Genomic DNA, 22602 nt, shown 5'->3' on the forward strand with positions numbered 1-22602 from the left:
ACACAGTTACAGCCGGAGGACACGGTTACAGCCGGAGGACACTGTTACAGCCGGAGGACACGGTTACCGCCGGCCGACACGGTTACAGCCGGCGGACACGGTTACAGCCGGCCGACAGGGTTACAGCCGGCCGACAGGGTTACAGCCGGCCGACAGGGTTACCGCCGGCCGACACGGTTACCGCCGGCCGACAGGGTTACAGCCGGCCGACAGGGTTACAGCCGGCCGACAGGGTTACAGCCGGCCGACACGGTTACCGGTGGCCGACACGGTTACCGCCGGCCGACAGGGTTACCGCCGGCCGACACGGTTACCGCCGGCCGACACGGTTACCGCCGGCCAACAGGGTTACCGCCGGCCGACAGGGTTACCGCCGGCCGACACGGTTACCGCCGGCCGACACGGTTACCGCCGGCCGACACGGTTACCGCCGGCCGACACGGTTACAGCCGGCCGACACGGTTACAGCCGGCCGACACGGTTACAGCCGGCGGACACGGTTACAGCCGGAGGACACGGTTACAGCCGGAGGACACGGTTACAGCCGGAGGACACGGTTACAGCCGGAGGACACGGTTACAGCCGGAGGACACGGTTACAGCCGGAGGACACGGTTACAGCCGGAGGACACGGTTACAGCCGGAGGACACGGTTACAGCCGGAGGACACGGATACAGCCGGAGGACACGGATACAGCCGGAGGACACGGTTACAGCCGGAGGAGACGGTTACAGCTGGTGGAGACGGTTACAGCTGGTGGAGACGGTGTTGCGTTACGAGGATCAGCCCATACTTACTTCTTTCTTGGATCCTTTCTCCTGCAGTGATTTCAGCTGTCTGTGCTGGTCCTTGTTAACGAGGATCCAGCCTCTCTCTATGTCAGACACCGTCTAGGGAGAGGAGAGAGACAACAATCATCTTTCTGCTCTAAACCATTCTTGGAGAGGCTTTACATCAAATCCGAGAAACACATTTGTATTCTAAGTTCAAAACAAACTATTCCACTGTTGTTTTGTTCAAGTAGAATTAAACAAGCACATACACACAAGTCAAATGACACACACAAGTTGCACAAAATGGCAAGCACACACACACACACACGAGTTGATTCTCTTTCCAAGAAAAGATTGCATTCTTTGGCCCGTAACATTAGCTATGCGCCCACACTGAGTTAACAGCCTGCCAAACACACACACACACACACGGAGCACTGAGTCAACAGCATGCCAAACACACACACACACGGAACGCTGAGCCAGCAGGCAGATTCTAATCAAATCAGCAATCTGCGTAAGAAAACAGCATGTTGTTGTTGTTGCTGCTGAGTGTGTGTGTGTGTGTGTGTGTGTGTGTGTGTGTGTGTGTGTGTGTGTGTGTGTCTGCATAGAGGGCGGGCTCTGTTTCCAATGGCACCCTACTCTCTATATAGTGCAGTAATTTGGACCAGAGGACTACAGGCCATAGTAAAAAGTAGTGCAGTAATTTGAGAGTAGGGTGCCATTTGGGGCACAACCATGGCTTTAGGATGCCACACCTCCCTGACAACCTCATTGGATAATGGAAGGGAGCAGGGTTGCAGAGGAGGGGTCAGGGAAGGAGGAGGAGAGGAGAAAAGGAGCAGGAAATAACATTACATTTGAAAAATGAGGACAGTAGACTGTTAGAAGTATTACTATTAGTGATGAAGTGGTGGTTCCTGGGGGTTCTGGGGGTTCTGTCGTCTGTGATTGGCTAATATACATTTAAGACTTGATACAACTACATATTTTAATTGCGCCATTGGTTGAAGATCCAAGATTCAAATTCAAATTCCGGGATGCTGGCCTTCTAGGCAGAGTTGCAAAGAAAAAGCCATATCTCAGACTGGCCAATAAAAAGAAAAGATTAAGATGGGCAAAAGAACACAGACACTGGACAGAGGAACTCTGCCTAGAAGACCAGCATCCCAGAGTCACCTCTTCACTGTTGACATTGAGACTGGTGTTTTGTGGGTACTATTTAATGAAGCTGCCAGTTGAGGACTTGTGAGGCATTTTTTTCTCAAACTAGACACTCTAATGTACTTGTCCTCTTGCTCAGTTGTGCACCGGGGCCTCCCACTCCTCTTTCTATTCTGGTTAGAGCCAGTTTGCGCTGTTCTGTGAAGGGAGTAGTATACAGCGTTGTACGAGATCTTCAGTGTCTTGGCAATATCTCGCATGGAATAGCCTTCCTTTCTCAGAACAAGAACAGACTGACACTGTATTTCTGATCAATTTCATTTTATTTTAATGGACTTTTTTTTGCTTTTCTTCTAAAACAAAGACATTTCTAAGTGACCCCAAACTTTTGAACGGTAATATATATATATATATATATATATATATATATATATATATATATATATATATATATATATATATATATATAGTAGGTTCAGAACTCACCTGAGTGTCCAGTAGGTTTAGAACTCACCTGAGTGTACAGTAGGTTCAGAACTCACCTGAGTGTCCAGTAGGTTTAGAACTCACCTGAGTGTACAGTAGGTTCAGAACTCACCTGAGTGTCCAGTAGGTTTAGAACTCACCTGAGTGTACAGTAGGTTCAGAACTCACCTGAGTGTCCAGTAGGTTCAGAACTCACCTGAGTGTCCAGTAGGTTCAGAACTCACCTGAGTGTCCAGTAGGTTCAGAACTCACCTGAGTGTCCAGTAGGTTCAGAACTCACCTGAGTGTCCAGTAGGTTCAGAACTCACCTGAGTGTACAGTAGGTTCAGAACTCACCTGAGTGTACAGTAGGTTCAGAACTCACCTGAGTGTACAGTAGGTTCAGTCCCACTCTGTTGTCCATGACATCACTGTCATACGCCGTGTCCCAGTAACTATACAGACAGAGACAGATAGAGAGACAGAGATAGAGTATTGGTTATCAACACTCACAATGCTTGAATTTCAATGAACACAAACCATTTGGATAGCAGTCAAGAACGGATGTCCAATATACTGTTGTGGCTGCAGAAAAGAGTGTTGTTCTCACTACAGCCTGTAATGACCCTGCTACACTACAGACGTCGCGGCAGTGTGTTGTTCTCACTACAGACGTCGTGGCGCTGTGTTGTTCTCACTACTACAGACATCCCGGCAGTGTGTTGTTCTCACTACAGACATCACGGCAGTGTGTTGTTCTCACTACAGACATCACGGCAGTGTGTTGTTCTCACTACAGACATCGTGGCGGTGTGTTGTTCTCACTACAGACATCCCAGCAGTGTGTTGTTCTCACTACAGACGTCGCGGCAGTGTGTTGTTCTCACTACAGACGTCGCGGCAGTGTGTTGTTCTCACTACAGACCACTACAGCCATGTGTTTCTTTGAGATCAATGAGAGCTGCGGTACTGCCCGTGTGACGCTCACGTTGCGTCACGTCCAATGGCAGCACTGAAAGGTTTGAACCCGGATACTTCAGTCTGCATTTCAAATCAGTTGGACAGTTGATGTCGGAAGTTTACAGAGACTGAGGTTGGAGTCATTAAAACTCGTTTTTCAAACACTCCACAAATTTCTTGTTGACAATCTATAGTTTTGGCAAGTCGGTTAGGACATCTACTTTGTGCATAACACAAGTAATTTTTCCAACAATTGTTTACAGACAGATTATTTCACTGTATCACAATTCCAGTGGGTCAGAAGTTTACATACACTAAGTGGACTGTGCCTTTAATCAGCTTGGAAAATTCCAGAAATTGATGTCATCGCTTTAGAAGCTTCTGATAGGCTAATTGACATCATTTGAGTCATTTGGAGGTGTACCTGTGGATGTATTTCAAGGCCTACCTTCAAACTCAGTGCCTCTTTGCTTGACATCATGTGAAAATCAAAAGAAATCAGCCAAAACATTGTAGACCTCCACAAGTCTGGTTCATCCTTGGGAGCAATTTCCAAACCCCTGAAGGTACCACATTAATCTGTACAAACAATAGTACACAAGTATAAACACCATGGAACCACGCAGCCGTCATACCGCTCAGGAAGGAGATGCGTTCTGTCTCCTAGAGATGAACATACTTTGGGGCGAAAAGTGCAAATCAATCCCAGAACAACAGCAAAGGACATTGTGAAGATGCTGGAGGAAACAGGTACAAAAGTATCTATATCCACAGTAAAACGAGTCCTATATCGACATAACCTGAAAGGCCGCTCAGCAAGGAAGAAGCCACTGTTCCAAACCCGCAATAAAAAAGCCAGACTATGGTTTGCAACTGCACATGGGGACAAAGATTGTACTTTTTGGAGAAATGTCCTCTGGCCTGATTAAACAAAAATAGAACTGTTTGGCCATAATGACCAACGTTATGTTTGGAAGAAAAAGGGGGAGGCTTGCAAGCCGAAGAACACCATCCCAACCGTGAAGCACGGGGGTGGCAGCATCATGTTGTGGTGGTGCTTTTCTGCAGGAGGGACTGGTGCACTTCACAAAATAGATGGCATCATGAGGAGGAAAATTATGTGGATATATTGAAACAGCATCTCAAGACATCAGTCAGTAAGTTTTAGCTTGGTCGCAAATGGGTCTTCCAAATAGACAATGACCCCAAGCATACTTCCAAAGTTGTGGCAAAATGGCTTAAGGACAACAAAGTCAAGGTATTGGAGTGGCCATCACAAAGCCCTGACCTCAATCCAATAGAACATTTGTGGGCAGAACTGAAAAAGTGTGTGCGAGCAAGGAGGCCTACAACCCTGACTCAGTTACACCAGCTCTGTCAGGAGGAATGGGCCAAAATTCACCCAACGTATTGTGGGAAACTTGTGGAAGGCTACCCGAAATGTTTGACCCAAGATAAACAATTTAAAGACAATGCTACCAAATACTAATTGAGTGTGTGTAAACTTCTGACCCACTGGGAATGTGATGAAAGAAATAAAAGCTGCGATAAATCACTCTACTATTATTCTGACATTTCACATTCTTATAATGAAGTGGCCTAAAATAGGGTCTTTATTACTAGGATTAAATGTCAGGAATTGTGAAAAACTTCTGACTTCAACTGTATTTAAAACAGACCGACATAAACTATATATACACCAGGGGTAAATCGGAGACCGTTTACTCATTTTAGGAATCCAGAGCGGGGTAGCGTCAGTCTAACAGAGTGGGGTAGAGTCAGTGTAACAGTGTGGGGTCAGTCTAACAGTGTGGGGTAGAGTCAATCTGACAGAGTGGGTTGGAGTCAGTCTGACAGAGTGGGGTAGCGTCAGTCTTAGTTCATGTTTGTGGAGAGGTATCATACCTTTTACGAAGGGCAATGTAGAACTCCGAGCTCCGTAAACTGGTGACAGATACGTACGGCAGCTCAAAATCCTGCAGCTTCCTCACAACTAGAGAAAAAATAGACAGAGAGAAAGAGAAAGAAGAGAAAGAAAGTAGAGAGAGAGAAAGGAGAGCGAGAGAAAGCGAGGAAGAGAGGAGAGAGAGAGAGGAGAGAGAGGGAAAGAGAGAAAGAAAGAAAGAGGAGAGAAAGAGAGAAAGGAGAGAGGAATGAGAGAGAAAGAGGAGAGAAAGACAGAAAGAAGGAGAGAGAAAGAGATAAAGAGAGAGAGGAGAGAGTGAGTAAAAAAAGAGTGCTGAGCAGTATAGCCTGATCTGATTTAGATAACAAAGATGACAACAAACAGAGAGAGATGAGCAGTACAGCCTGATCTGATTTAGATAACAAAGATGACAACAAACAGAGAGAGATGAGCAGTACAGCCTGATCTGATTTAGATAACAACAAACAGAGAGCGATGAGCAGTACAGCCTGATCTGATTTAGATAACAACAAACAGAGAGCGATGAGCAGTACAGCCTGATCTGATTTAGATAACAACAAAGATGACAAACAAAGAGAGATGAGCAGTACAGCCTGATCTGATTTAGATAACAACAAAGATGACAACAAAGATGACAACAAACAGAGAGAGATGAGCAGTACAGCCTGATCTGATTTAGATAACAACAAAGATGACAACAAACAGAGAGAGATGAGCAGTACAGCCTGATCTGATTTAGATAACAACAAAGATGACAACAAACAGAGAGAGATGAGCAGTACAGCCTGATCTGATTTAGATAACAACAAAGATGACAGCAAAGATGACAACAAACAGAGAGAGATGAGCAGTACAGCCTGATCTGATTTAGATAACAACAGAGATGACAACAAACAGAGAGAGATGAGCAGTACAGCCTGATCTGATTTAGATAACAACAAAGATGACAAACAGAGAGAGATGAGCAGTACAGCCTGATCTGATTTAGATAACAACAAAGATGACAACAAACAGAGAGAGATGAGCAGGGTCCAGTACCAGACAGAGATGAGCAGGGTCCAGTACCAGACAGATGAGGACAGTCCATCTAGACAGAACCCAGCAGGGTCCAGTACCAGACAGAGATGAGGACAGTCCATCTGGACAGAACCCAGCAGGGTCCATCTAGACAGAACCCAGCAGGGTCCATCTAGACAGAACCCAGCAGGATCTAGTAACAGAGAGATGAGGACAGTCCATCTGGACCATGTGTCTGTGTGGGTGTATAAACTGCAGCTGTTTAGTTGAGACCTCCAGAGGGAACAGCAGCTGTCTGGAGAGAGTGGCTTACATCCCAAATGGCACCCTATTCCCTACATAGTGGCCCATAGGGCTCTGGTCTAAAGTAGTGCACTATATAGGGAATAGGGCTCTGGTCTAAAGTAGTGTACTATATAGGGAATAGGGCCCTGGTTTAAAGTAGTGTACTATATATGGAATAGGGCCCTGGTTTAAACTAGTGCACTATATAGGGAATAGGGCCCTGGTCTAAAGTAGTGCACTATATAGGGAATAGGGCCCTGGTATAAAGTAGTGCACTAAATAGGGAATATGGCTCTGGTCTAAAGTAGTGCACTATATAGGGAATAGGGTTCTGGTCTATAGTAGTGCACTATATAGGGAATAGGGCTCTGGTCTAAAGTAGTGCACTATATAGGGAATAGGGCTCTGGTCTAAAGTAGTGCACTATATAGGGAATAGGGCCCTGGTCTATTGTAGTGCACTATATAGGGAATAGGGCTCTGGTCTAAAGTAGTGCACTATATAGGGAATAGGGCTCTGGTCAACAGTAGTGCACTATATAGGGTATAGGGCTCTGGTCTAAAGTAGTGCACTATATTTAACCAGGTAGGCTAGATGAGAACAAGTTCTCATTCACAACTGCGACCTGGCCAAGAGCAGTTCGACACAAACAACAACACATGGAATAAACAAGCTCACAGTCAATAACACAATAGAAAAAAAAGAGAGTCTATATACAGTGTTTGCCAATGGCGTGAGGAGGTAAGGCAATAAATAGGCCATAGTAGTGAAGTAATTACAATTTAGCAGATTAACACGAGTGATAAGTGAGCAGATGATGATGTGCATGTAGAAATACTGGTGTGCAAAAGAGCAGAAAAGTAAATAAAAACAATATGGGGATGAGGTAGGTAGATTGGGTGGGCTATTTACAGATGGACTATTTACAGCTGCAGCGATTGGTTAGTTGCTCCGATAGTTGGTGTTTAAAGTTAGTGAGGGAAATATAAGTCTCCAGCTTCAGTGATTTTTGCAATTTGTTCCAGTCACTGGCAGCAGAGAACTGGAAGGAAAGTCGGCCAAAGGAGGTGTTGGCTTTGGTGATGACCAGTGAGATATACCTGCTGGAGAGCGTGCTACGGGTGGGTGTTGTTATCGTGACCAGTGAGCTGAGATAAGGCGGAGCTTAACCTAGCATAGACTTATAGATGACCTGGAGCCAGTGGGTTTGGCAACGAATATGTAGCGAGGGCCAGCCGACTAGAGCATACAGGTTGCAGTGGTGGGTGGTGTAAGGTGATTTGGTAACAAAACGGAGGGCACTGTGATAAACTGCATCCAGTTTGCTGAGTAGAGTATTGGAAGCTATTTTGTAGATGACATTGTTGAAGTCGAGGATCGGTAGGATAGTCAGTTTTACTAGGGTAAGTTTGGAGGCGTGAGTGAAGGAGGCTTTGTTGTGAAATAGAATGCCGATTCTAGATTTGAATTTGGATTGGAGATGTTTAGTACAGAACAGGAGTATTGGTTTCTATAGCTTGGAGAGTTCAGTACAGAACAGGAGTATTGGTTTCTATAGCTTGGAGAGTTCAGTAGAGAACAGGAGTATTGGTTTCTATAGCTTGGAGAGTTCAGTACAGAACAGGAGTATTGGTTTCTATAGCTTGGAGAGTTCAGTACAGAACAGGACTATTGGTTTCTATAGCTTGGAGAGTTCAGTACAGAACAGGAGTATTGGTTTCTATAGCTTGGAGAGTTCAGTACAGAACAGGAGTATTGGTTTCTATAGCTTGGAGAGTTCAGTACAGAACAGGACTATTGGTTTCTATAGCTTGGAGAGTTCAGTACAGAACAGGAGTATTGGTTTCTATAGCTTGGAGAGTTCAGTACAGAACAGGAGTATTGGTTTCTATAGCTTGGAGAGTTCAGTACAGAACAGGACAGTTCCTCTGGGAGCTTTGAAATCGGACATGAAATGATTCCTTAGGAAAACGTGTCCATATTCAATAGTTCTACCCGTTCCTTCATTCAGCAGAACTCTTGACAGAACCCTGCCAGCCCAGTTCGGTTCCAACAGAAATAGGTGGACTCTATCGACAGAGGCAATCGTTCTTCTGTTGGTGTTGGTGTGTTTGAGTGTGAGAAAAAGAGGGTTTGGCAGGAAGAAGAGGAAAAACAGGAAGGAGACAGGGCCCCAGTGGACGGAGCCAACAGAGGAGGAAGAAGGTTTGGCAGCGGGTTTGGTAGCTCTCACACTTAAATCGGTTATCAAGGTAATTAGGCTGAGTCCCAAATGGCACCCTAGTCCCTATGTAGTGCACTACTTTTGAACAGAGCCCATAGGTGTGTATAGGGAATAGGGTGCCCTTCGGGACACAGACCAAGTGATTAGCTCATCTTTTGCACTGGTGCTACGTCAGCTCCTCAATTCCTTTCCGAGTGGGAGATTTTAGGAATGAAATCAGCAAAAAAATGTCCATGTCCATGCCTTCATTTGTAGACCTTCATTGCCTTGCATAGTTCCTTGTATAGTTCCTTTCCATTTAAGTGTGTTCTTTCCCCTTACGGACGTTTTATTTTTAGTAAAATTCCTGAAATGTGGGTTGTTGAATCTTGGCCCGACCACTTCCTGTTGCGTGGCGTGAGTTTGTTGTTACTGATTTCAGTGAGCACCGCTAACAAGTTGTAGCTAGCCCCCATTTCCCCTCTTTCTGTGTCCCAAATTTGTCATTTCCACTGCGACCTGTGAAAGGCAGAAATACGCCACAAAACGTCTCGTCTGCCGGAAAGCTACAACAAGTTTATCTTGCTAATTTTAGCTCCTATGGGTAGCTAAGGGTTGAGTGCTGTGTTGTTGTGATTCATGAAATCAGGACAACGTGATCACTGCTATGAAGGTCTGGCAACATTTCACTTCAGGTAACGTCAATGTGTTACTTGTCTAGCTAATCTGCTAGCCAGCTATCATTTCTGTTTTCCACTCAGTGTCTGGGAAGGCCTAACAAAATAATTATCTTCTGTTAAAAGTTGCAATCCAAAAAGCTAACTTTGTCCAACAGGAAAATAAAATCTGATTGTGGGTTGCTATAACAGCACTAGTTAGCTAGCCAATAGTTAACTAGCTAGCTCTCAACTCACTAGCTATTATTAGGCTAAACATTAGGCTAGCTAGATGTCTATTGAAATGCCAGCCCATAATCAGAAGCATAACGTGTTTACTACTACTGCTGCTGCTACTACTAAGTGAAAGTGACTCATCTGTTTTTATATTGATGAGGACGAGTAACAGAGGACCCTTTGGTTTTAGACAATTCATTAGCCTAGCCATGGGTGCTCATTGACTATCGGCTGGCTAGACTAACAACTCATATTCATCTCGGGGGGGGGGGGGGTTCTGTGGGTTATAACCAAAGTGAAATGTGCTCCATCAACATTGTGCTGATGTATTTCAACAGAAATGCCTGTGCAGGGGAGTCAAACATGTTATCTTTTTTTTTTCCCTCCCCCAGACAATGATGCTGAATGGCAGACATTTTGTTCCTGGAGGGGATTACATGGGGAGCCAGCTAGTATCACGCCTCTAGATAGACAACATGCTGGATAAAGACGTGTATGTCTCCTGTGGAATATAATACCTCATAAGCCATTGGTTAGAATGGAAAATGTGCCGTCTCCTTTTCCCAACAACAACAAATGCACAGAAGTTGACACATGGTCAGTAGCAGTCCAGAACCCCTGGATGGAGTTTACTTGTGGGGGGGGGGGGGGGGGGCTAGGTGCCTTGCTCAAGGGTACAATGGCAGGAGATGGTACATGGGATCGATGACTATCAGCCTTCCAGCTGCCAGTTCAGTTCTATTCCCATTTGTCTGTAGCCCGACCCGGGGCTTGAACCAGCAACCTTCCAGCTGCTGGTCTGGCTCTCCAGCCTCTGTTTCTCAATCCTGGGGACCCATATGGCATCCCCATTGCGTCCATAGGACCAGGGCTAGGCAGGGTGGCCTCTTGCTCTGCTCTGCGTGTTTCCAGGGAAAGGACCTTAGTGAGTCTGATAAACTGTCTCTAAAACATGGTTTTATCTCAAAACTGTAGGTACATCTAGTCAACAGCTTACAGTATATAGTCAACAATAAAAAGAGGAAACAACAAAGATGTCTGACTGGATCTTTCCGGTGAACTTTTAAAGAAAGTTTTCAAAATGAGTCAACAACAGGAGACACTAGAGAGACCGTCAACAACAGGAGACACTAGAGAGACCGTCAACAACAGGAGACACTAGGGAGACCGTCAACAACAGGAGACACTAGAGAAACCGTCAACAACAGGAGACACTAGACAGACCTAGAGAGATCGTCAACAACAGGAGACACTAGAGAGACCGTCAACAACAGGAGACACTAGGGAAACCGTCAACAACAGGAGACACTAGACAGACCTAGAGAGATCGTCAACAACAGGAGTCACTAGAGAGACCGTCAACAACAGGAGACACTAGAGAGACCGTCAACAACAGGAGACACTAGAGAGACCGTCAACAACAGGAGACACTAGAGAGACCGTCAACAACAGGAGACACTAGAGAGACCGTCAACAACAGGAGACACTAGAGAGACCGTCAACAACAGGAGACACTAGAGAGACCGTCAACAACAGGAGACACTAGAGAGACCGTCAACAACAGGAGACACTAGTTAGACCGTCAACAACAGGAGACACTAGAGAGACCGTCAACAACAGGAGACACTAGAGAGACCGTCAACAACAGGAGACACTAGAGAAACTGTCAACAACAGGAGACAATAGAGAAACCGTCAACAACAGGAGACACTAGACAGACCTAGAGAGACCGTCAACAACAGGAGACACTAGAGAAACCGTCAACAACAGGAGACAATAGAGAAACCGTCAACAACAGGAGACACTAGACAGACCTAGAGAGATTGTCAACAACAGGAGTCACTAGAGAGACCGTCAACAACAGGAGGCACTAGAGAGACCGTCAACAACAGGAGACACTAGAGAGACCGTCAACAACAGGAGACACTAGAGAGACCGTCAACAACAGGAGACACTAGAGAGACCGTCAACAACAGGAGACACTAGAGAGACCGTCAACAACAGGAGACACTAGAGAGACCGTCAACAACAGGAGACACTAGAGAGACCGTCAACAACAGGAGACACTAGAGAGACCGTCAACAACAGGAGACACTAGAGAGACCGTCAACAACAGGAGACACTAGAGAGACCGTCAACAACAGGAGACACTAGAGAGACCGTCAACAACAGGAGACACTGGAGAGACCGTCAACAACAGGAGACACTAGAGAGACCGTCAACAACACGAGACACTAGTGATACCGTCAACAACAGGAGACACTAGAGAGACCGTCAACAACAGGAGACACTAGAGAGACCGTCAACAACAGCAGACACTGGAGAGACCGTCAACAACAGGAGACACTGGAGAGACCGTCAACAACAGGAGACACTAGAGATACCGTCAACAACAGGATGTCAATTCAAGGACATCATGTGATCATTTTATAGGGCTGATTGACTAAGGAGCATTCAAGGTCATGATATATTGGTTTCGCCTCATATCTGTCAAAACATCTCCATCGAGTGGTCTGTCAAAACAACTCCATCGAGTGGTCTGTCAAAACAACTCCATCGAGCGGTCTGTCAAAACATCTCCATCGAGCGGTCTGTCAAAACGACATTCATCTTATATGATGACCTCTAAGAAATGATCAATATATTTCATTCCCAACTGTCCTCTATATGGTTATGGGATGGTTAGGGTTAGGGGTCGAAGGTTAAAAGTCAGTGCTTACACGTTAAGCCCCCATCCACTCCTTCCCGAACCAGGAAGAGACTGAAGTAACCAGCAAGGTCATCTGGAAGGTCCAGCTTCAACGCAACAGCCTGCAAATCAGAAGACAGACAGAAAGATCATCTTCGGTCATCTTTTTTTTGTGGTTGAATGAATCCACAACTTCTATTTCCTCTGACACATATAAAACTAAAACATTATTTTATCCACTGACAGTTATACAGCCTTGAACATATTGAAATATCCCAGAGAGAGAGAGAGGTCTATGGTCCTTGTGGTAACATCAGTTTACGAAGAACACCAGTCTAGTTTACAGTTGTCGTAGTTACAAGAACAAAAAGCAGCTGTTTGTATGGCGTTACAACTTCTATCTTTCTATCTGAGAGAATGGACTGCATTCACTTATGGGTCAACTAGTGTCAAGAGTGGATGGATTCTCTGTTGCTGGCAAACATTATCTGGTTCTCTGGTGCTGGCAAACATTCTCTGGTGCTGGCAAACATTCTCTGGTTCTCTGGTGCTGGCAAACATTTTCTGGTGCTGGCAAACATTATCTGGTTCTCTGGTTCTGGCAAACATTATCTGGTTCTCTGGTGCTGGCAAACATTCTCTGGTTCTCTGGTGCTGGCAAACATTCTCTGTTGCTGGCAAACATTCTCTGTTGCAGGCAAACATTCTCTGTTGCAGGCAAACATTCTCTGGTGCTGGCAAACATTCTCTAGTTCTCTGGTGCTGGCAAACATTCTCTAGTTCTCTGGTGCTGGCAAACATTCTCTGGTTCTCTGTTGCTGGCACACATTCTCTGGTTCTCTGGTGCTGGCAAACATTCTCTGGTGCTCTGTTGCTGGCAAACATTCTCTGGTTCTCTGGTGCTGGCAAACATTCTCTGGTTCTCTGATGCTGGCAAACATTCTCTGGTGCTGGCAAACATTCTCTGGTGCTGGCAAACATTCGCTGGTTCTCTGGTGCTGGCAAACATTCTCTGGTTCTCTGGTGCTGGCAAACATTCTCTGGTGCTGGCAAACATTCTCTGGTTCTCTGTTGCTTGCAAACATTCTCTGGTTCTGGCAAACATTCTCTGGTTCTCTGTTGCTGGCAAACATTCTCTGGTGCTCTGTTGCTGGCAAACATTCTCTGGTGCTCTGTTGCTGGCAAACATTCTCTGGTGCTCTGTTGCTGGCAAACATTCTCTAGTTCTGACAAACATTCTGTACTTTCAATAATCCCTCTCCCTACAGGTTTCCTAACACGGATATTCCCTGTAGGACACCAACTGAACATTAGTGTTGTGAATTTATAGATCAATTATTATCATTCATCATTTCCACGATAATAAAACGGAATCGAAAAAAAACGAAGAGCGTTTAAAATCAGCATGTGTCCCGGCTGGCAAACACACATACAGCTTACCTCGAGGACGTCCTCTGTCTGGTCAGAGGTCAGGATGTTGACCGTGACCTTCTGCCTCTTAGACAGGTAGATCTCCAGGGGTACCTCTTCTGTTGGAATCTGCTGGGTCTCCTATTGGACAATGACAGGTTTACTGCTGGGTCTCCTATTGGACAATGACAGGTTTACTACTGGGTCTCCTATTGGACAATGACAGGTTTACTACTGGGTCTCCTATTGGACAATGACAGGTTTACTACTGGGTCTCCTATTGGACAATGACAGGTTTACCACTAGGTCTCTTATAGGACAATGACAGGTTTACTACTGGGTCTCCTATTGGACAATGACAGGTTTACTGCTGGGTCTCCTATTGGACAATGACAGGTTTACTGCTGGGTCTCCTATTGGACAATGACAGGTTTACTACTAGGTCTCCTATTGGACAATGACAGGTTTACTACTGGGTCTCCTATTGGACAATGACAGGTTTACTGCTGGGTCTCCTATAGGACCCTGTTCTATTAGATTGTTTGGTTAAAATTCAACTCTCTCATTTACCTCTGTACAAACACTTGTAGCTTGGTAAGCAAAATAATTTATATAATTTTGTTTTATAGCCACCTGCTAGACAAGACCGATTTTGGCTCCAGTTATCCCTCTCACTTCACCTCTTCCTCTCTGGTGTGACTCACACATTTCAGTTCATTACTGAAGTCCCACTCATCAACCTCAAAGTCCCACCGTGGTTGAACGTATTACCAAAACTGAAGCCATTACTGAGTCAGCCTGCTGGCTCACAGAGCAGAGACACAACACACTGAATCACAGAGAAGCAGCTTGCTGAGGAGTCTGCCGATATAGAACAACTGATGCACAACACACACACCTCCTGATGAGACACATTCTACGTAGAACAGGAAACACACACCTCCTGATGAGACACATTCTACGTAGAACAGAACTGACACACCCGCACAAAACACGCCACACCTCCTGATGAGACACATTCTACGTAGAACAGGAAACACACACCTCCTGATGAGACACATTCTACGTAGAACAGAACTGACACACCCGCACAACACACACACACCTCAAGATGAGAAAGCCTATGTAGAACAAAACACAGGCTGGAAAGGCATGCCTAGCTACACAACAATTACACAGCCAGGGTGGAAGACATGCCTAGCTAGCTCCACTACCAACCTGCTGGGCTTTCCTTAGAAAGCTGTTGAACATCTCACTGGCTCCGAGCATGGGGTCCTGTCGCACTGTGGTGGAGAGAGAGAAGACGAGAGAGATATTAGAGGGCCACATCAACACTTATATTTGTAACTCATCAATCTGTAGTAAAAGGTTATATCTACAATAAGCCGAGAAGGTCTTCTGACGTGGCTTCAACTATCTGGAAATCATCAAAGAGCAGGAGACAATTCAACCTGACATCCAGGCAATCTCTACAGTGGTTTAATTTACTTAACCAGGTAATCTCTACAGTGGTTTAATTTACTAAACCAGGTAATCTCTACAGTGGTTTAATTTACTTAACCAGGTAATCTCTACAGTGGTTTAATTTACTTAACCAGGCAATCTCTACAGTGGTTTAATTTACTTAACCAGGTAATCTCTACAGTGGTTTAATTTACTTAACCAGTTAATCTCTACAGTGGTTTAATTGACTAAACCAGGTAATCTCTACAGTGGTTTAATTTACTTAACCAGGCAATCTCTACAGTGGTTTAATTTACTTAACCAGGTAATCTCTACAGTGGTTTAATTTACTTAACCAGGCAATCTCTACAGTGGTTTAATTTACTTAACCAGGTAATCTCTACAGTGGTTTAATTTACTTAACCAGTTAATCTCTACAGTGGTTTAATTGACTAAACCAGGTAATCTCTACAGTGGTTTAATTTACTTAACCAGGCAATCTCTACAGTGGTTTAATTTACTTAACCAGGTAATCTCTACAGTGGTTTAATTTACTTAACCAGTTAATCTCTACAGTGGTTTAATTGACTAAACCAGGTAATCTCTACAGTGGTTTAATTTACTTAACCAGGTAATCTCTACAGTGGTTTAATTTACTAAACCAGGCAATCTCTACAGTGGTTTAATTTACTTAACCAGGTAATCTCTACAGTGGTTTAATTTACTTAACCAGTTAATCTCTACAGTGGTTTAATTGACTAAACCAGGTAATCTCTACAGTGGTTTAATTTACTTAACCAGGTAATCTCTACAGTGGTTTAATTGACTTAACCAGGTCATCTCTACAGTGGTTTAATTTACTAAACCAGTTAATCTCTACAGTGGTTTAATTTACTTAACCAGGTAATCTCTACAGTGGTTTAATTGACTTAACCAGGTCATCTCTACAGTGGTTTAATTTACTAAACCAGTTAATCTCTACAGTGGTTTAATTTACTTAACCAGGTAATCTCTACAGTGGTTTAATTGACTTAACCAGGTCATCTCTACAGTGGTTTAATTTACTTAACCAGTTAATCTCTACAGTGGTTTAATTGACTTAACCAGGTCATCTCTACAGTGGTTTAATTGACTTAACCAGGTCATCTCTACAGTGGTTTAATTTACTTAACCAGGTAATCTCTACAGTGGTTTAATTGACTTAACCAGGTCATCTCTACAGTGGTTTAATTTACTAAACCAGTTAATCTCTACAGTGGTTTAATTTACTTAACCAGGTAATCTCTACAGTGGTTTAATTGACTTAACCAGGTCATCTCTACAGTGGTTTAATTTACTTAACCAGGTAATCTCTACAGTGGTTTAATTGACTTAACCAGGTCATCTCTACAGTGGTTTAATTTACTTAACCAGTTAATCTCTACAGTGGTTTAATTGACTAAACCAGTTAATCTCTACAGTGATTTAATTGACTAAACCAGTTAATCTCTACAGTGGTTTAATTGACTAAACCAGGTAATCTCTACAGTGGTTTAATTGACTAAACCAGGTAATCTCTACAGTGGTTTAATTGACTAAACCAGGTCATCTCTATAGTGGTTTAATTTACTAAACCAGGTAATCTCTACAGTGGTTTAATTTACTAAACCAGGTAATCTCTACAGTGGTTTAATTTACTTAACCAGGCAATCTCGACAGTGGTTTAATTTACTTATCCAGGTAATCTCTACAGTGGTTTAATTTACTTATCCAGGTAATCTCTGCATTAATTTACTTAACCAGGCAATCTCTACAGTGGTTTAATTGACTTAACCAGGTAATCTCTACAGTGGTTTAATTTCCTTAACCAGGTAATCTCTACAGTGGTTTAATTTACTTAACCAGGTAATCTCTACAGTGGTTTAATTTCCTTAACCAGGTAATCTCTACAGTGGTTTAATTTACTTAACCAGGTAATCTCTACAGTGGTTTAATTTACTTAACCAGGTAATCTCTACAGTGGTTTAATTTACTAAACCAGGTAATCTCTACAGTGGTTTAATTTACTAAACCAGGTAATCTCTACAGTGGTTTAATTTACTTAACCAGGCAATCTCTACAGTGGTTTAATTTACTTAACCAGGTAATCTCTAGTGGTTTAATTTACTTAACCAGGCAATCTCTACAGTGGTTTAATTTACTTAACCAGGTAATCTCTACAGTGGTTTAGTTTACTTAACCAGGTAATCTCTACAGTGGTTTAATTGACTAAACCAGGTAATCTCTACAGTGGTTTAATTGACTAAACCAGGTAATCTCTACAGTGGTTTAGTTTACTTAACCAGGTAATCTCTACAGTGGTTTAATTGACTAAACCAGGCAATCTCTACAGTGGTTTAATTTACTTAACCAGGTAATCTCTAGTGGTTTAATTTACTTAACCAGGCAATCTCTACAGTGGTTTAATTTACTTAACCAGGTAATCTCTACAGTGGTTTAGTTTACTTAACCAGGTAATCTCTACAGTGGTTTAATTTACTTTAATTTACTTAACCAGGCAATCTCTACAGTGGTTTAATTGACTAAACTAGAAGTGCCCTTAAAAGGACAAAGACAGACAGAGAGAGAGAGAGAGAGAGAGAGAGAGAGAGAGAGAGAGAGAGAGAGAGAGAGAGAGAGAGAGAGAGAGAGAGAGAGAGAGAGAGACATAATTCCTGTGGTGGACTGAGTTCTGGCCCACGTCTCTCACACACACAGCGTTCGGGGACGAGGGAGAACAGATTGTGTTTTGAGGCGGTAGATTTTTCCCATAACCGTGTTAAAACCCATTATGTACCATCCTCCCAGCAAGCGGTCGGTCAGCCAGGAAGACTCGGTGTGTGTGTGTGTGTGTGTGTGTGTGTGTGCTTACAGACTATGATATGCCTCAACAAGGCTCAGTTTGTTCTGTGGTAACTTTCAGAGGATTAAAACAAATGCTTAACACTGCTACCAGCTAAATTTCACTCAGTTCTTCTCTTTCTGTGTGTTGGTCTGTGTGTGCGTGTCAGTGTGTGTGCGCGCATGCGTGTGCGTGTCAGTGTGTGTATGGCCTCAGTTCACCCTTGACCTGCTTGAGGAAGTGTCTGGCCAAAGCTGAGGCTTGGTTTGGGGGGGGGGGGGGGGGGGCATAGCCTACCATCCCCTTGGACCAGTAACCTAAGGAATTAGCTGACACAGACATCTTGCCAAAGAAACTAGAAAGGACCAAACTGAGTGAGAGTTGAAACGTTGGTCCACATCTCTGGCTGCATATTAGATCAAAACAAAATGGACCAAACTTTCCTATTAGTCCTGATAACATTATGAATGGATCTGAAGAGAACAGATATCTGGTTCCAGGTTTATCAAGAGGCCTTAGCCTCAACTACTATTGTGCTCAGTGTGTGCCTGTGTTAGGTGTTGTACTGTATACCGGGCTATTTGGAAATAGTCATGAGGTATGTTTTTTTTTCAATTTTCTTACCGTTGAACCAGATCACGTTCTTTATTTGACCGGGCACATTATGAAGCTTACCGGAAACAGAAACTGTTGAGACAGTCACGTGTTTGTTTGTAAATAGCACAACGGGAGAAATAACTGTTCTTCCATCAGACGAGCACGCGCCAGACGAGCACGCGCCAGACGAGCACGCGCCAGACGAGCACGCGCCAGACGAGCACGCGCCAGACGAGCGAGCGCCAGACGAGCACGCGCCAGACGAGCACGTGTCAAAACTTTGTTCATTTGCACATTGTCTCTGATTCACGTTCTCTTGTAAAATGTCCAACCAACATCACCAAACATTACATTCGCTAGCTCCTACCTATAAGCAGGGCATTCAGAAAGTATTCAGACCCCTTCTCTTTTCCCACATTTTGTTACGTTACAGCCTTATTCTAAAATGGATTACATAAAACATTATCCTCAGCAATCTACATGCAATACCCCATAATGACATCACAATACCCCATAATGACATCACAATACCCCATAATGACATCACAATACCTCATAATGACAAAGTGAAAACAGTTTGACATTTTTGCAAAGGCGTTAAAAATAAAAAAAACAGAAATACCTTATTTACATAAGTATTCAGACCCTTTGCTATGAGACTCGAAATTAAGCTTTGAGGTGCATCCTGTTTCCATTGATCATCCTTGAGATGTTTTACAACTTGATTGGAGTCCACCTGTGGTCAATTCAATTGATTGGACATGATTTGGGAAGGCACAAACCTGTCTATAAGGTCCCACAGTTGACAGTGCATGTCAGAGCACAAACCAAGCCATGAGTGCACTGTATGTACAGTGGCAAGAAAAAGTATTTGAACTCTTTGGAATTACCTGGATGTCTGAAAATAATTAGTCATCAAATTTGATCTGATCTTCATTTTAGTCACAACAATGCCCTGCCCTATAAAAAAAAAAAAACACAAAATTTGAGTTTGCTATTCACAAGAAGCATTGCCTGATGTGAACCATGCCACGAACAAAAGAGATCTCAGAAGACCTACGTTTATTGTTGACTTGCATAAAGCTGGAAAGGGTTTCAAAAGTATATCTCTAAAAGCCTTTATGTTCATCAGTCCGCGGTAAGACAAATTGTCTATAAATTGAGAAAGTTCAGCGCTGTTGATACTCTCCCTAGGATTGACCGTCCTGCAAAGGTGACTGCAAGAGCACAGTGCAGAATACTCAGTGAGGTTAAGAAGAATCCTAGAGTTTATTTATTTCACCTTTATTGAACCAGGTATTTTGTAAATGACATCGCCGAAGTTGAGGATCGGTCAGGATAGTCAGTTTTGCGGTGTGAGCGAAGGAGGTTTTGTTTGAATAATAGGAAGCTGATTCTAGATTTGATTTTGGATTGGAGATGTTTGATGTGAGTCTGGAAGGAGAGTTTACAGTCTAGCCAGACACCTAGGTATTTGTAGTTGTCCACATATTCTAAGTCAGAACTGTCCAGGGTGGTGATGCTAGTCGGGCGGGCGGGTGCGGGCAGCGAACGGTTGAAAAGCATGCATTTAGTTTTACTAGCGTTTAAGAGCAGTTGGAGGCCACGGTAGATTTGTTGAAATATTATCAATTATTTATTGCAAAAACAACCTGATGATTGATTATAAAAAACATTTGACAAGTTTCTACGAACTTTACAAATACTATTTGGAATTTTCATCTGCCCGTCGTGACCTGCCTGTGAATAACTAAACAAAACGTGCCAACAAAAAATGGAGGTTTTCGGATATAAAGAGAATCTTTATTGAACAAAACTAACATTTATTGTGTAACTGGGAGTCTCGTGAGTGCAAACATAAGAAGATCAATTAAACTATGGGAGGACACCACGGAAGATCAATTCGTTTTATTGCTTTTCTGACTTTAGTGACCAATCTACTTTGCTGCTAGCTGTTCGTAATGTTTTGTCTGCTGAGAGCTGTCCTCACATAATCGCATGGTCTGCTTTCACCGTAAAGCCTTTTTTAAAATCTGACACGCCAGGTGGATTAACAACAAGCTAAGCTGTGTTTTGCTATATTGCACTTGTGATTTCATGAAAATTAAATATTTTTAGTAATTTAATTTGAATTTGGCGATCTGCAATTCACCGGATGTTGACGAAAATGATCCCGCTAAAGGGATCGGTGCGCCAAGAGGATAACGCAGTGTCCAAAGAAGGGCCAGATGTATACGGAATGGTGTCGTCTGCATAGAGGTGGATCAGAGAATCACCAGCAGCAAGAGAGACATCATTGATATATACAGAGAAAAGAGTCGGCCCGAGAATTGAACCCTGTGGCACCCAGATAGAGACAGGCCCTCCAATTTGACAGACTGAAATCTATCAGAGAAGTAAGTAGTTGGTGAACCAGGCGATGCAGTCATTTGAGAAACCAAGGCTGTTGTCAGCTATAGACTTACAGAAATCTCTGGAACATGCTAACATCTCTGTTGACGAGTCTATGATACGTAAAACACTAAACAAAAATGGTGTTCATGGGAGGACACCACGGAAGAAGCCACTGCTGTCCAAAAGAAAACATTGCTGCACGTCTGAAGTTTACAAAAGAGCACCTAGATGTTCCGCAACGTTTCTGGCAAAATATTCTGTGGACAGATGAAACTACAGTTGAGTTGTTTGGAAGGAACACACAACACTATGTGTGGAGAAAAAAAAAAGTCACAGCACACCAACATCAAAACCTCATCCCAAATGTAAAGTATGGAGGATGGAGCATCATGGTTTGGGGCTGCTTTGCTGCCTCAGGGCCTGGACAGCTTGCTGTCATTGACGAAAAAAAATGTATTCCCAAGTTTAACAAGACATTTTACAGGAAAATGTAAGGCTATCTGTCTGCCAATTGAAGCTCAACAGAAGTTGGGTGATGCAACAGGACAACAACCCAAAACACAGAACTATACTGCCCCTTATTGAGCCGGCTACTGCCTGTTCTACCATACTGCCCCTTATTGAGCCGGCTACTGCCTGTTCTACCATACTGCCCCTTATTGAGCCGGCTACTGCCTGTTCTACCATACTGCCCCTTATTGAGCCGGCTACTGCCTGTTCTACCATACCGCCCCTTATTGAGCCGGCTACTTCCTGTTCTACTATACCGCCCCTTATTGAGCCGGCTACTGCCTGTTCTACCATACCGCCCCTTATTGAGCCGGCTACTGCCTGTTCTACTATTCCGCCCCTTATTGAGCCGGCTACTGCCTGTTCTACTATACTCCCTGTTCTACCATACCGCCCCTTATTGAGCCGGCTACTGCCTGTTCTACTATACTGCCTGTTCTACCATACCGCCCCTTATTGAGCCGGCTACTGCCTGTTCTACCATACCGCCCCTTATTGAGCCGGCTACTGCCTGTTCTACTATACTGCCCCTTATGGAGCCGGCTACTGCCTGTTCTACCATACTGCTTGTTCTACTATACTGCCCCTTATTGAGCCGGCTACTGCCTGTTCTACTATACTGCCCCTTATGGAGCCGGCTACTGCCTGTTCTACCATACTGCTTGTTCTACTATACTGCCCCTTATTGAGCCGGCTACTGCCTGTTCTACTATACTGCCCCTTATTGAGCCGGCTACTGCCTGTTCTACCATACGGCCCCTTATTGAGCCGGCTACTGCCTGTTCTACCATACTGCCCCTTATTGAGCCGGCTACTGCCTGTTCTACTATACTGCCCCTTATTGAGCCGGCTACTGCCTGTTCTCCCATACCCTCCTCCCCATGGGAAAAATGGAGGTCACTTCTAGTTCAATTTAGTCGAGTTAAATTAGATTTGAATGAGAATTTAAACATCCCTGTAGAAAATAAATCACCTTTCTCTGAACAATACTGGAATTGGAATTTTAAAT

At 43.8% G+C, this 22602-nt stretch overlaps 1 protein-coding gene across 5 annotated transcripts in view; it reads right to left on the reverse strand.

The window, feature by feature from the left end:
* LOC110529264 (sorting nexin-17) overlaps positions 1-22602 on the reverse strand; it is a 66532-nt gene that overhangs the window by 14246 nt on the left and 29684 nt on the right. For all 5 annotated transcript variants that reach the window (XM_090242428.1, XM_090242427.1, XM_090242426.1 and 2 more), the window contains exons 4-9: positions 15008-15072; positions 13820-13930; positions 12411-12501; positions 5271-5358; positions 2791-2860; positions 798-890 (exon numbers count right to left, since the gene is read on the reverse strand). In XM_090242428.1, the coding sequence (XP_090098554.1) occupies positions 798-890; positions 2791-2860; positions 5271-5358; positions 12411-12501; positions 13820-13930; positions 15008-15072 (518 nt within the window). The remainder of the gene's footprint in view (positions 1-797; positions 891-2790; positions 2861-5270; positions 5359-12410; positions 12502-13819; positions 13931-15007; positions 15073-22602) is intronic.

Source organism: Oncorhynchus mykiss, chromosome 8 (genome assembly GCF_057628025.1).
Source record: "Oncorhynchus mykiss isolate SJ-2025 chromosome 8, ASM5762802v1, whole genome shotgun sequence".
Taxonomy (NCBI): Eukaryota; Metazoa; Chordata; class Actinopteri; order Salmoniformes; family Salmonidae; genus Oncorhynchus; species Oncorhynchus mykiss.